Here is a 12,265-nt window from a genome sequence, read left to right on the forward strand (position 1 = left end):
GGAGGGATTTTTTCTTTCTGAAAATTGTTGTTGCAAAAATGCGTAAATAAGTAACTATCATAGATATGGATGGGCGAGTCTTCATTTAAACTGTGTGTGTGTGTGTGGGTGTGCACGTGTGTGTGTGTGTGTGAGTGTGTGTGTGTGCGTGTATGTTGAACTTTCAGCAGTGCATTGGCTGGGTGGGGATGCCAATCAAACAATATATTTTGTGAAGGAACATGTGCATCAGAGATTATTGTGTAATAAACTTAATACTTTGACCATTTAGCACATACAGATTGAGAAATGCGTGTGTCCGTGCACGCCCGTGTGCACGCACAGTGCAGTTAGTATACAGAGTATATACTTTGTCTTAGCAACCTTGTCGCTAAGACAAAGTTTGACCCCACAGAGTGCGTCAGCAGTGATTTCTGATGCTGTTTTTAGGTCACAGTTGTTAAATTTCCTTCTGTCGTAATTGTTTCAGACACGCAACTGAAGCACCAACGGGCAGATATTGTTGAGGAAGCTTGCTTTACTTACACGTTCCTCTTTCTATTTCTATCTTGGCTCCATAATGGTCTTCCTCAGTCTTTCTTTTTTGACGTGTCTTTTGACGAGACATCGACGCGGTGGTAGCATAATAATGTCCTTGCATGTTCTCTGCCTATTCTCTCCTCTACCTGTCCTCCCCCCTCTCCTCTCTCTACCCAGCCCCCCATCAGCAGGAGGGTCCCTCTACATGAGCCTGGTCCTGCTCAAGGTTTCTTCCTGTTAAAGGGGAGCTTTTCCTTGCCACTATTGCTTGTTAGGGGGTCAGGCCCTGGGATTCTGGAAAGCACCTAGAGACAGCTTTGATTGTAACAGACGCTATATAAATAAAGATTGATTGAGCACAGCGCACATTAGTGGTTCCTTCCATCCTGGGGGCTCCACCTTGATTCCTTTGGTGATGTTCTTCTGTTATTATGGTGGTGTTCTTCTATGAGGTGAGATCAGAGGTAACCAGCAGTTTTTATCTAACAGTGTCAGTGGGTCCATAGCGTGCTGTGACTGAGCCTTCTAGTTAATGTCCTGGATATCTTTGCTTGTTTCACTCAGACTCCTTGTATGTGTTTCGGCTGTGGCCCATTGGTTCAAATGGACCCATTGTAGAGGGGAGAGGAGAGGAGGGGAGAGGAGAGGAGAGGAGAGGAGAGGAGAGGAGAGGAGGGGAGAGGAGAGGAGAGGAGAGGAGAGGAGAGGAGAGGAGAGGAGAGGAGAGGAGAGGAGAGGGGAGGGGAGGGGAGGGGAGGGGAGGGGAGAGGAGAGGAGGGGAGGGGAGGGGAGAGGAGAGGAGAGGGGAGGGGAGAGGGGAGGGGAGGGGAGGGGAGGGGAGGGGAGAGGAGAGGAGGGGAGGGGAGGGGAGGGGAGGGGAGAGGAGAGGAGGGGAGGTATAGTCTGAATTGTCTGATTCTTGATTGATTGATCTGTATTCGGAATGATTTTATGATTTTGAAGAGTTGAAGGGAAACCTAGATTTTTCCGCTTGGAGGTGCAGATCCTTCCTTTATGCCAAAGGTTGAGGCATTCTTTTTTAAAGGGATGGAAATCCTGACAGTGGCACCCAGTGAAGCTGCTGCCCCCTTGTCAAGAGTGTTGTAGTAACACGTGATAGCCCAGGGGTCAATAGAGCGGTTATTTCAACCTTTTTAACAGACAACTGCTGAAATCAATTTGATTCTTGATTGTTAGAGATACTACAGTTCCCATCTCGCTATGAATACTGGGAATAAACCAGAGAGAGAGACACTGATTCTGCTTGTAGCTGAAACCAGGATCCCAGGCCACAGTTTCCCAGAATATGCCAGCAGAATCAATATTCTAAAAACAGACTTGAGTCAGAACATGAAGGACCAGGAGAAGATCATTCTGGGGTGTTTACACTGGATCTCAGAGGAGTGATGACACAGCAGTGAGGCAGAGGGATGGAACATTAAAGGGAAAATCTGATAACCTTGAACAATCTATTATTATTACTAATCCACTGATTGTGAGGAAGGCATGAGCTCTCTCAGGGATGGTGGTTGTCAGGGTGGGTGATTATGCTGTGAATGGCCAGTTGTTACTCCCTTGGTGTCTAATTATCATCCAATAAATGTTTTCAGTAGCAATAGACCCAATATATATTTATGGAATAATGAGGAAGTGGCAGATTTGGGAGAATTAAGCTAAGAAAATATGCAATAATTAAGAGGAAAAAAATAATTGGGGGCATGTCTACTGTGATGTTGAAATGGAAGAAAGTACACTTTCCTTTTACTTTTAGTTATGCCTGATAGAACAGTCAAAAATAAAATCACCTTTGACCTGTGGGTGGTGTCCGGACTTGAATCATAAAAACATAATCGTGGACATGACTCAGTAGCATGTTAAAGTCCTCCACTCATAAAGATATAGGGGGAGTTCCTCTGAGGTGGAGACACCTGTATTGGGCCCTTATACCGAACAATGTCCCGTGACTAAGGAAGGCGCTATTATGGGATGGCAAATGTGACCTTCCACCCCATTTCTCTCAAACTGAGCTGTTACATTGTGATGAAATGGTGAGTTAACTATTGAAACTAGTATTACTGACCCTGTACTGAGTCCTATCTATCTATCTATCTATCTATCTATCTATCTATCTATCTATCTATCTATCTATCTATCTATCTATCTATCTATCTATCTATCTATCTATCTATCTATCTATCTATCTATCTATCTATCTATCTATCTATCTATCTATCTATCTATCTATCTATCATTTAGAGATCATACAGTAGTTGCTACAACCTGTTAATTCTGTGTTTAGAACACATTTAATGCATATAAAGAACAGTCATAAATATCCATTTTCTGTTACCCCCACTGGTTCCACGGGGCTGGGGCCAAACAATGGAGTCAATGAGTGAGAAGCAGGGAGAACACCCATAAATGTCAACGTCCACGCGTGGACAAAACTAGCTTTTGTCTGTCAAACTGCACTCTTCTGAATAGAGAACTGGGCTTTTGTTCCTGGGGTCTGTTAGAGACAGACACACAGCTCAAGGGGGTCAGAGTTCCGAGCCTTTTAACAGACAAGTGTATATGCCACACCATTTCTGTCTCTCAATAGGACCTTGTGTAGTGCAGCTGAGGATGTGGTCTTGGCTTTGATCAAGACACCTATGTGCATTGTTGTGAGGCACAGAACAGGTGAACAAGTCTTTCATGTCCTGCCACTTGGGGAACACTTTGAATGGTTCAGAGGAATACACACGGTCTCTTCTTCCCCTCTTGCTTATCTGGTGCATGTCTTTTGGTGAGTTGCCAGCTAGAGGTCTTTGCATAGAGGTCTCAAAGGCCTCAGCCAACTTAAAGGGCGCCGGAAAGCGGGTGTGGCCCTAAAATAGGGTGAGGATGGAAATGTGTCTAACAGAGTAGAAAACCCCACTTTCAGCCTCCTTCGCCTTGAATGTTCTCGAGACACTCCTTCACTTTCTTTTAACGGCCGAATCTGCTCTTCATATGTGTTTATCTTTAAACCAAGTGCATCAAGGGTCACATGTTAAGATAGTAGGCACTCTCTGTGTCTCTGTCTTCTCCTACTGATACTGTATTGTATCTCAGCATGCAGAAGGATGAGCAGAAATACATCCAATGTATTTCCAAATAAAATACCAAATACCCAACTTATAATCTTGTGAAATAAACACACAGAAGGTTTTAAAATAATACTGCCTGGCAGCCTATGGGATAGACCAGGCATGGGCAAACTCCGGCCCAGGGGCCACACGCGGCCCGTTAAACGTTTTAATCCAGCCTGCCGAACAGTCTATCCGATAGACTGTTCTAAGGCAGCATTCCATTTAACAAGACAAACAATTAATCAGCTGGTTATTCACAGGGTGTAGCAGCCCAGTCATCTTTGTGGACCACAAAGGCTGAGGACAAAATAGTTTCCCATATTGCCTGTATTATCTTCAGTTACTGCCTTTCCACACAACTAACTTTTCAAAGAATTTGGCATTCAGACAACGTTGATGGGGCAGGATTTCATGTCCAGCACATGACAACTGTAGTGGCATTAAATCTCACTGGCAGGTGTTTGCTTAGAGGATATCGTTCTGAAGAATTCAAGTCCTGCAGTGGGCCCTTAAAAATTGAAGGCATTCAAGGTCAGCCTTGCTTGGTGTAGCCTCCTCTTAACCTCACCCAGGACGTTTTTTTTTCTTTCTAACCCTAACACAAAAATATATGGCACAGAAGTATTTTGGTATAAAATATCAAGGCAGTTTCACCACTGCAATAAAATGAATAGCACAGAATATTTCTTTGTATTTGAATTACGTAATTCAAATACATGGGCGAGCAAGCCACTTGTTCTTCAACAACTGAACTTTGCTTTTATAGATCAATAAAGTACTATCTTATCTTAACTAGACAAAAATGTCGCACTTAAAATACTAAAAAAACCTCGCAACTCACACTCACATTTCCCGTCTTTTGTCATTAAAAGAAAGCCATTTATGATGAAAGGGTGATAGCAGCTTTACAGAAACATTCTGGGTGAGAGAGATTTTACATCAACGCCACAATCTTAAACGGAGATTTAAAAAAAACTCAGAATAATTCTAGTGTTGGTTTCACATCGCCTCTATTTTCAAAGCTTAAATATAAATTTTGGCGCCACCTAGTGGTGAGTAACCGCCCTCTTCACACTAAAACCAATATTGTTGCTGACACACATAGACGAATTTGCGTTTTAAAAATAAAAAACCTTTTTCAAGAGTAATATGTGTTTAAATTCATAACCATACGTCTATATATGTATATAAAATATAAAACGTAGATTTCAAAGCAAATAGCGCCCCAGGGAGGAAGCGCGTGAACAAACAGAAGATGTCGCACGTAATGTAAATTTGACTCATAACGTGAAACTGTCACGACCTAATATTCTAAAAGAGATACACAGGTAATGACACGTTAAGGTGCTGCGATGGCCGAGTGGTTAAGGCGTTGGACTTGAAATCCAATGGGATCTTCCCGCGCAGGTTCGAACCCTGCTCGCAGCGTTGGTTTTTGATTTATTTTGTTTGTTCTTTATATATCCCTATATACTCTAGATTTTATTTGGAAGACTAAACACATTTGTTACAACGCTTTTCAGCACGTTTAACAGCAAGGCACCGCTGACATTTGATGCCATCTCCTACTTGAACCAACTAAGACACGTCGCCATCTATTTGTGGAAAATATTCCTTGAATCCCCTTAAACTGATCAATTTCAGCAAATATGTAAAAACACAACACACATCTAAACTGTCATATTATGGTGTGTATACTTTTTGATCAGTCGAGTTCTATAAATAGAACAGAATTCCCTCTGTCTGTTACTTTCATTTTCCATTAGCTATTTCTTTTTACTAATAATCTCAACCACCTTATGACATCAACTTCCCTTTCTGAGCCATACTTGTTCTCTCTTTAAGGAAAACTACACTGCCTCTGTTAATACCACTAAAGAGCACAAGCATGAATGAGAGCAACCTGAGCCAAGAATAATAAACATTTCTGACAAACGGCTTTCCCCCCCTTTACATAACTTTAAATAGAACAAACCCTGAGCTTCCTAATATTGAATTATTTGTCTAAAGTTTAATTTCTCTTCCTCTCCCCTCACAAATTAATGATTTGGCTGCATGTCTGTATTTAATTATTTGTTTTAATCAGACATACTAAAAAGCACAATTTATACCTTATTGATTGTTAAATATTTGTTGGAGGAGAAGCTCATATTCAGAAAACTGTCCGGGTTCATATATATTGCAACTCATGCTAAAACTGACTATTGCCAGTAAACCAATCCAGTAGTGCTGTTATAACATGCTAAAATGAAGAAATAATGATTTCTTTTATCAGCGCTTCGCACTTCAGACTGTCTCTACTTGTTTTGTCTCCTGCCTCAGACAAAAACCGCTTATTCTGAAGTGTATATCTGAGTTCTCTCACGAGCACTGAGTCACCATGGCTGGTGCACAAGCTGTCAAACACTGAGTCACTGTCCTGGGCAGATAGAGGTGGCCAAGGTGGAAACAAAACAGCACATATCTTGGAAACAAGTTACCCAACCCAGTAAACACTTTTTTCCAAAGTTCTTTTTACCAGTTTTTCTTTTCACCAGTGGCTAAAGTTTTAAATAATGTCTATCTGGCTTGAGGCTTCAGCTCCGCAGATTTGGTCCTGAAACATCCTCTGCTTTAACATGGCGTTGGTAATGAGTATTATAATTAATGTGTTACCACATTTAAAGACTCAGGACTGCATGCATTATCTTTGTGTCAGTAGTTAACCTTCATTTTCTTTGAAAATTATGTTAAAATGACACAAAGTTACACACCAAATTGTATGTTGTAGTAAAATTGTACTAGCATTTAGTCACAGCTGGATGGTGGTGGACAGATCCAGGTGAGACCCGGGTTGTGTGAGAAATACTGTATATCTGTTTGGTGGTACTGGTTAGGTTACATAACCGTGCATAACCTGGGGCTCAAGTCTAGCTGTTTTAATAATGCGAGTCCGTGCATGAATGTGATGTACTGGTCATCTGGGTGTGCACGTTTAGATGGTTCATCGCGATTTCAGCCTCTTGCTCATGCTAACCGCATCCAGCATGTCAGTACACCTAAGCCCAGTTCAAGGTCCCGACTCGTTACTGCTTCAACTCTGTGTGAACTTGTTTAGCATGAGTGTACTCTGAGAACTAACAACATTATGTAAAACCTTCCTTTTAAATTGGACGCATCGGTGGAAATATTGTTATACTTGTTTGTGCTACTATTTTAGTATAAATTAAAAGAAATCTCTAGACACTCATATTAACTCAATTCAACAAGACTGCTGCAAGGAATATGCTTAAAGCTATTATTAACCACTCACTGATAATGTCCATAATTTCTGTAATATTTACATTAACTCAAAATTGGGAATATGCAAACGTGTCCGTCAGGTCAGTCAGTCTCGTGCCAAAAAATTCAAGCATTAGCATGATGTAGAATCACTTTGTCAAGAAGACATTTTATACCAAGTGAGCTCATTATTGATGTGTGCGTGTGTGTATGTGTGTGTGTGTAAATATATGTATATAGTTAGAATGACCAGACAACTTTTAATTCAAGTCCTACCCTTTACATTGGTCATGATCTACTGCCTCTTCCCTCTTGTTCTTTCTTATTTTGTGTCATTTTCATTCTTGTTTCATAAAAATGTACAGTTAGGGTAAAAGTTAAACCCTCAATTACAGTAAAACGCAACTCTGGTTATGATGCTATAAATAGTACCGGTAAGTCTGATAAGCGTTGTTGCTCGTATTTGTTGGGGAGTCAGGAAGTGTGACTATCCTTGACCCTTGATTCACTTCCTGTTTTCAATTCCATGAGGTATCTACTGTTTTTATTTAGAGATCCATGACATTTTCCCTACAACGTTTCTTTAGAAAAGCTTTATAGTCTGATTTAACAAGGTTGTCCTGGCAACAGTCAATTCCTTGTTACAGATGTAGTGGGTGGGCAGTACAGGCCAATTTTCCACTGACAGCCATATGTGGAATTTACCAAATCCTAAGGGAGTATTAAAGGATGTGTCCACACATGTATATTTTAAGCAACATCATGTAAGTGGAACAGCAGGCAGACATGTGGAGTAAGAATAGCAGTGCAATAAAATCCTGCAAAAACAATTAGGCTACTAGTCCCTCATTTACAGCAATGTACTGTTCTGTCATTTCTCTTCACACACATGCTTTAGTTGTTAGTGGCAACTACGGCATCTTGAACATCATGATAAAGTTTGCGATTAAGTTCTTTAAAGGGGTAATTACAGCAAGAAATAAATGACCTTTTAAGAAACAATGAACCCCAAATCCTCACCCTAGCATTAGTAACCCTAACATTGCCATCAGTTGGAACCCTTCCTTATTTTGAACCCGAATACTAACCCTAGAAATATTCCTCCACTTGGCCTAGACTCGATTTCAAAAGGAAACTCTAAACTCCGCACATATGACACTGTTACAGCAGCAGCATGTTAAATCCAGGATGCTTTACTGGCATTGTGCTTTTTAAAGTGAAAAAAGATGACATCAAGATGTTTTGTGGTTTTGTTACTGGCATCAGTCCATCTTGGAAAAAATGCACTAAATTCCCCAGACCCCCAGTCCAAATCCTTGATGAGTTGGGGGATGAGGAATGTTGGAAACTATGACCAAGTTTGGTGCTATATTTTTAAAGGAAGAGTCATATTAATCATTGTAACGCATGCTAAAATTAGCATGGGCAGAATTACAGTTTTAGATGTACACCTGCACGTGATGATCTAATTTAGGCTTTCTCACATATAAATACCGGTAGTTGATACAACATTTGAAATGTAGAAATATTAATTATGTGTGGATGTGATGCCTAAAATTTGCAAATGTTGAGTTCATCACTATGAAAACAATAAATCCCCAATGACAAATTCTGACTACATGGTCTCCTCTGAGGATACCGACAACACATGCTAGAAAGATGTGTCTGTGTGTCTGTGTGTGTGTGTGTCTGTGTGAGAGAGAGAAAGAGGGGAGAGGGGAGAGTGATGGAACAGATTTGGACAGGGAAAGAGTGTGTGAGTGTGTACAACGGAAGCTTGTCCAGACAGCGTCAGAGTGACATCATCGTCTCTAAAGACTTTTCTCACTTTTTGGGGGCGGGGCTTCAGGCCACAGGAATCTCCACTATATAAAGACTCGTCTCCACTGATGTTTCAGACTCCAACAAGAGCTGTGAAGGAGACTGAATCCGATAGAACCGAGACACACTCACCCAGAAGGTAAGAACTTTAACCTGAATAATACTCTATGAACCGTCGGCCTTCAGAAAGGACAGTTATAAAGCTTTGCTAAATCCTGTCTAATGTTATCATGCTGTGGGGCAAAGGAATAGAAGCTCTAAAGGACAAATGACAACAGAAAAATTCAAACATTTCACTAAACAAAGTGTCTGAAACACTAATGTGGACTCCAGGAAAGCTGCTGGATTCAGGCATCATATTTGGGGAAACAAGCTATTCATTGTGGAGCGTACAGTCAATCTTTTTTTTCCCCGAGCTGGGAATGACTACTTATGTAAACAGAGACGAGGCAGCGGTGCAGACCTGTTAGAGTTCACACGTCTTTGCTGCCACCCAAAGCTACGTGCCGCATATAAAGCATTCATTTCTGCACTAGGAACCACAATTTACTCTCTTTTCTCCGTGTGTTTTTAAGATGTCATTCCCTCTCTCATAAAATTGAAGTTTCTAGTTTTTGTCTTTGCTTTATAATCAATCTCCCACTCTTTTCTGTGCTTCCCAGGATGCTTTTTGCGTATACGCTCCTGTTGTTGGCCTTGAGCCGAGCGGCACTGAGTTCTCTCCAGGACAAACAGACCGACTTTGGCCTGAAGGTCTTTTCTCAGTTGTCCCAGAGTTCAGTGGACAAGAATGTGGCCATGTCTCCATATGGAGCGGTCTCCGTTCTGGCCATGGCTCAGCTAGGCGCCGCCGGAAAAACACTGAGGGCTCTAAATTCCGCCATGGGCTTTTCTCTGCTCGGTAAGTGCATCTGCACCAAAACAAAGGCACTTGGGTTGGCTAATGAACGGATGACATCCAAACCAACAAAACGGGCTCATTTTACATAAAGAAGAAGCTCAATAGCGTTATTTAAACACCAAAACTCCTCCTGTGTCCCCTCCAGCGCGCGGAATGTCCCGACAGCAGCGCCTGCTGCACCGAGATCTTTCCAGCGAGGACGGCGTGGAGACGGCCAGTGCGGTGATGGTGGAGAGAAAGATGAGTCTGGAGAAAGGGTACCGCCGGGCCCTGGTCAAGGCCTTCCAGACCCATCCTCACCAGGTGGACTTCACAAGGCCAGAGCAGGCGGTCGGCGTCATCAACGAATGGGTGTCGGACCACACCGCCGGTAACAACACCACCCTGATGGAAGGTTCCGGAGAGTCGCCACCTTCAATTTCATACAGCTAATTGTTCTTGTTTCCATCCGAAGGCGCCATCCCTGACTTCTTACAGTCCGGCTCTTTGACCGACGAGACCCGCCTGGTCCTCCTCAACGCTCTTTCCTTCCAGGCACCTTGGAAAGTGCCCTTTGACCCCAAGCGGACAGCGGAGAGGATGTTCCACTGTGCCAACGGGAGCACGGTGCCGGTGCACATGATGACGCTCACAAACCATTACCACTATGGTAAGTTCAGCGGGTCACACAAGTCCTACTGCAGAGCGGTCCCGTATTCTACCGGACTATTAACCTCTTTAATCCGCAGGCGAGTTTGTGACCACCGAAGGCATCGACTATGATGTCATTGAGGTTCCGTACGAAGGCGATTCGTTGTCCATGCTCCTGGTGTCACCCATCGAGCCTGAAGTGCCGCTGAGCGCGCTGATTGGAGACTTGAGCAGCCAGAGGATTCGGCAGTGGAGACAGGAGCTGCGGCGGGTTAAAAGGCAGCTGTCCATGCCAAGGTGGGGGCACTGGGATGTACGCATCATCACTACTGTGGGTGGGCTGGGTACAAGTGCTGACAAAACCTCTGCTCGCTTCGACAGGTTTACTTTGAATTCCGAGGTCAATTTCAAAAGCGCTCTGCTTAACATGGGCCTGGGGGACGTTTTCAACCTGGCAACCGCTGACTTCACCAGAATCACCAGTAAGTTAACCCTTTAATTAGTAATTACTAACCATCGTCCCGTGAATCGTGTGTTTAACCTGCGTGACGCTCCCTCTCCGTCTGTCTCAGCTGAGGAGCGGCTGTGCGTCTCGAAGATTATGCAGAAAATCAAGATAGAGGTGAACGAGCACGGCACCAAAGCAGCAGCAGCAACAGGTATGTTTATTACCGCCCTGAAAAATAAATAAAAAATGCACAAGTGAGTCTTTAATCTGCTCATTTTAATGTTGATGTAATTCATTTCTGTCTCCTTTTAGCCGCTGTGATGTTCTCTCGTATGGCGGTGGAGGAGATCGCCCTGGACAGACCCTTCCTTTTCCTGATTCAGCACAAGCCGACAGGTGACACATTAATTACACTTTTATATCACATTTTCCTAAAATGAGTGACGTGACCGGTAGGACTCATGTTTGCCTTCTTGTCTTTAGGTACTCTGCTGTTCATGGGCCAGTTCAACCACCCTCAGCAGCAATAACCCACTATGATACATATATATATATATTGCTGTTAATTTATTTTTCTGTCTTGTGGCTCACAAACCAGAACCAGAAACATCTCTTGTTCTGTATGTAATGCTTTGGACAGAATGTTGAAGAAACAGATGTAACGTACATATTTTTGGTGTTGGAGTGATATTTGTAAAGTGATGTTGAAATTTTGCTTTGTATTTATATTTATTAAAATGCCATGTTTTTACAAACAGTTCCATTGATATTGTTTTATTGAGGTCAGTGGACGTTTTTCATCGTCCACACCTAAAAAAAAAATGTATTCAAGGTACCCAACATGAATCTCATAAAATGATACAATGATCCTTGAAACAGAAGCGTTATAAACATCTCCTACTTTATCTCCTGGTCTTTCAAAAATCTCTGACGGTGCCAGTCAAAAGATTGGACACACTGTCTCATTCATAGCCTTATTGTTTACAACAAAATAGATTAATATGGAATTCACAACTATGAGTTGCACGGTCAAAAAGGATGTAGAGTTCAAATAAGAGATTTTTATGGGGAGTGTGCATGTACTCTCCATGTCTGTGTCGGTTCTCTTCGGGTCTTATTTGTCCCACTGTACAAGGAGACACATTTAGGACCTCAACCTAGTAAAAGTGAAGGCGCGCCACTAAACATTGGTAGGATGTCGCCCTCTACTGGACACTTTTAACCATTCCATGCAGCCCTGCACCTGCCCCGAGGTTATATGCTGCATTTGCTGTTCTCTGCCAGAACATTATACAAGAACAGTTTACGCCGGTCATATATGAAGTGACTGGAGATTTTTATTTTCTAAACAGCAAAGTATATAGTTTATATTTTAGTTATGGTAAAATAGGGGAAAAGGTGAAGTTAACAGTGACCTTTGCATTCTCTACAATGTCACAAATATGCGTAATTTGTCGTTTTGAGCAGGTGATTTTAAAAAGTTTGGTCAGGTTCGCCTCGCAGATGCACTTCTAGTTGGATACTGAGATGGCTGAAAAATATTGATTTTTTTCTACAGCCTTTGTGTTTGCT

At 42.3% G+C, this 12,265-nt stretch overlaps 1 protein-coding gene and 1 non-coding gene across 2 annotated transcripts; both read left to right on the forward strand.

The window, feature by feature from the left end:
* Positions 1-4,978: 4,978 nt before the first annotated feature.
* Positions 4,979-5,060, forward strand: trnas-uga (transfer RNA serine (anticodon UGA)). The gene has a single exon. It is a non-coding gene; the product is annotated as a tRNA-Ser (tRNA).
* A 3,672-nt stretch (positions 5,061-8,732) lies between these two features.
* serpine1 (serpin peptidase inhibitor, clade E (nexin, plasminogen activator inhibitor type 1), member 1) lies at positions 8,733-11,449 on the forward strand. Its single transcript, XM_003966771.3, has 9 exons — positions 8,733-8,853; positions 9,377-9,615; positions 9,761-9,985; positions 10,070-10,264; positions 10,344-10,542; positions 10,627-10,727; positions 10,818-10,904; positions 11,006-11,089; positions 11,177-11,449. Exons 1-9 carry the CDS (start codon positions 8,783-8,785, stop codon positions 11,221-11,223), a joined length of 1,248 nt encoding a protein of 415 aa, XP_003966820.2. The 5' UTR covers positions 8,733-8,782; the 3' UTR covers positions 11,224-11,449.
* Positions 11,450-12,265: the final 816 nt, after the last annotated feature.

This window comes from Takifugu rubripes, chromosome 8, assembly GCF_901000725.2.
Source record: "Takifugu rubripes chromosome 8, fTakRub1.2, whole genome shotgun sequence".
NCBI lineage: Eukaryota > Metazoa > Chordata > Actinopteri > Tetraodontiformes > Tetraodontidae > Takifugu > Takifugu rubripes.

Excerpts from the sequence above, each read along its gene's own strand:
- serpine1 (XM_003966771.3), top strand. The coding sequence starts at position 8,783 with ATGTTTCAGACTCCAACAAGAGCTGTGAAGGAGACTGAATCCGATAGA. Across the intron at positions 8,854-9,376 it reads GAGACACACTCACCCAGAAG|GATGCTTTTTGCGTATACGC; the intron begins GTAAGAACTTTA and ends TGTGCTTCCCAG. Across the intron at positions 10,905-11,005 it reads CAAAGCAGCAGCAGCAACAG|CCGCTGTGATGTTCTCTCGT; the intron begins GTATGTTTATTA and ends GTCTCCTTTTAG.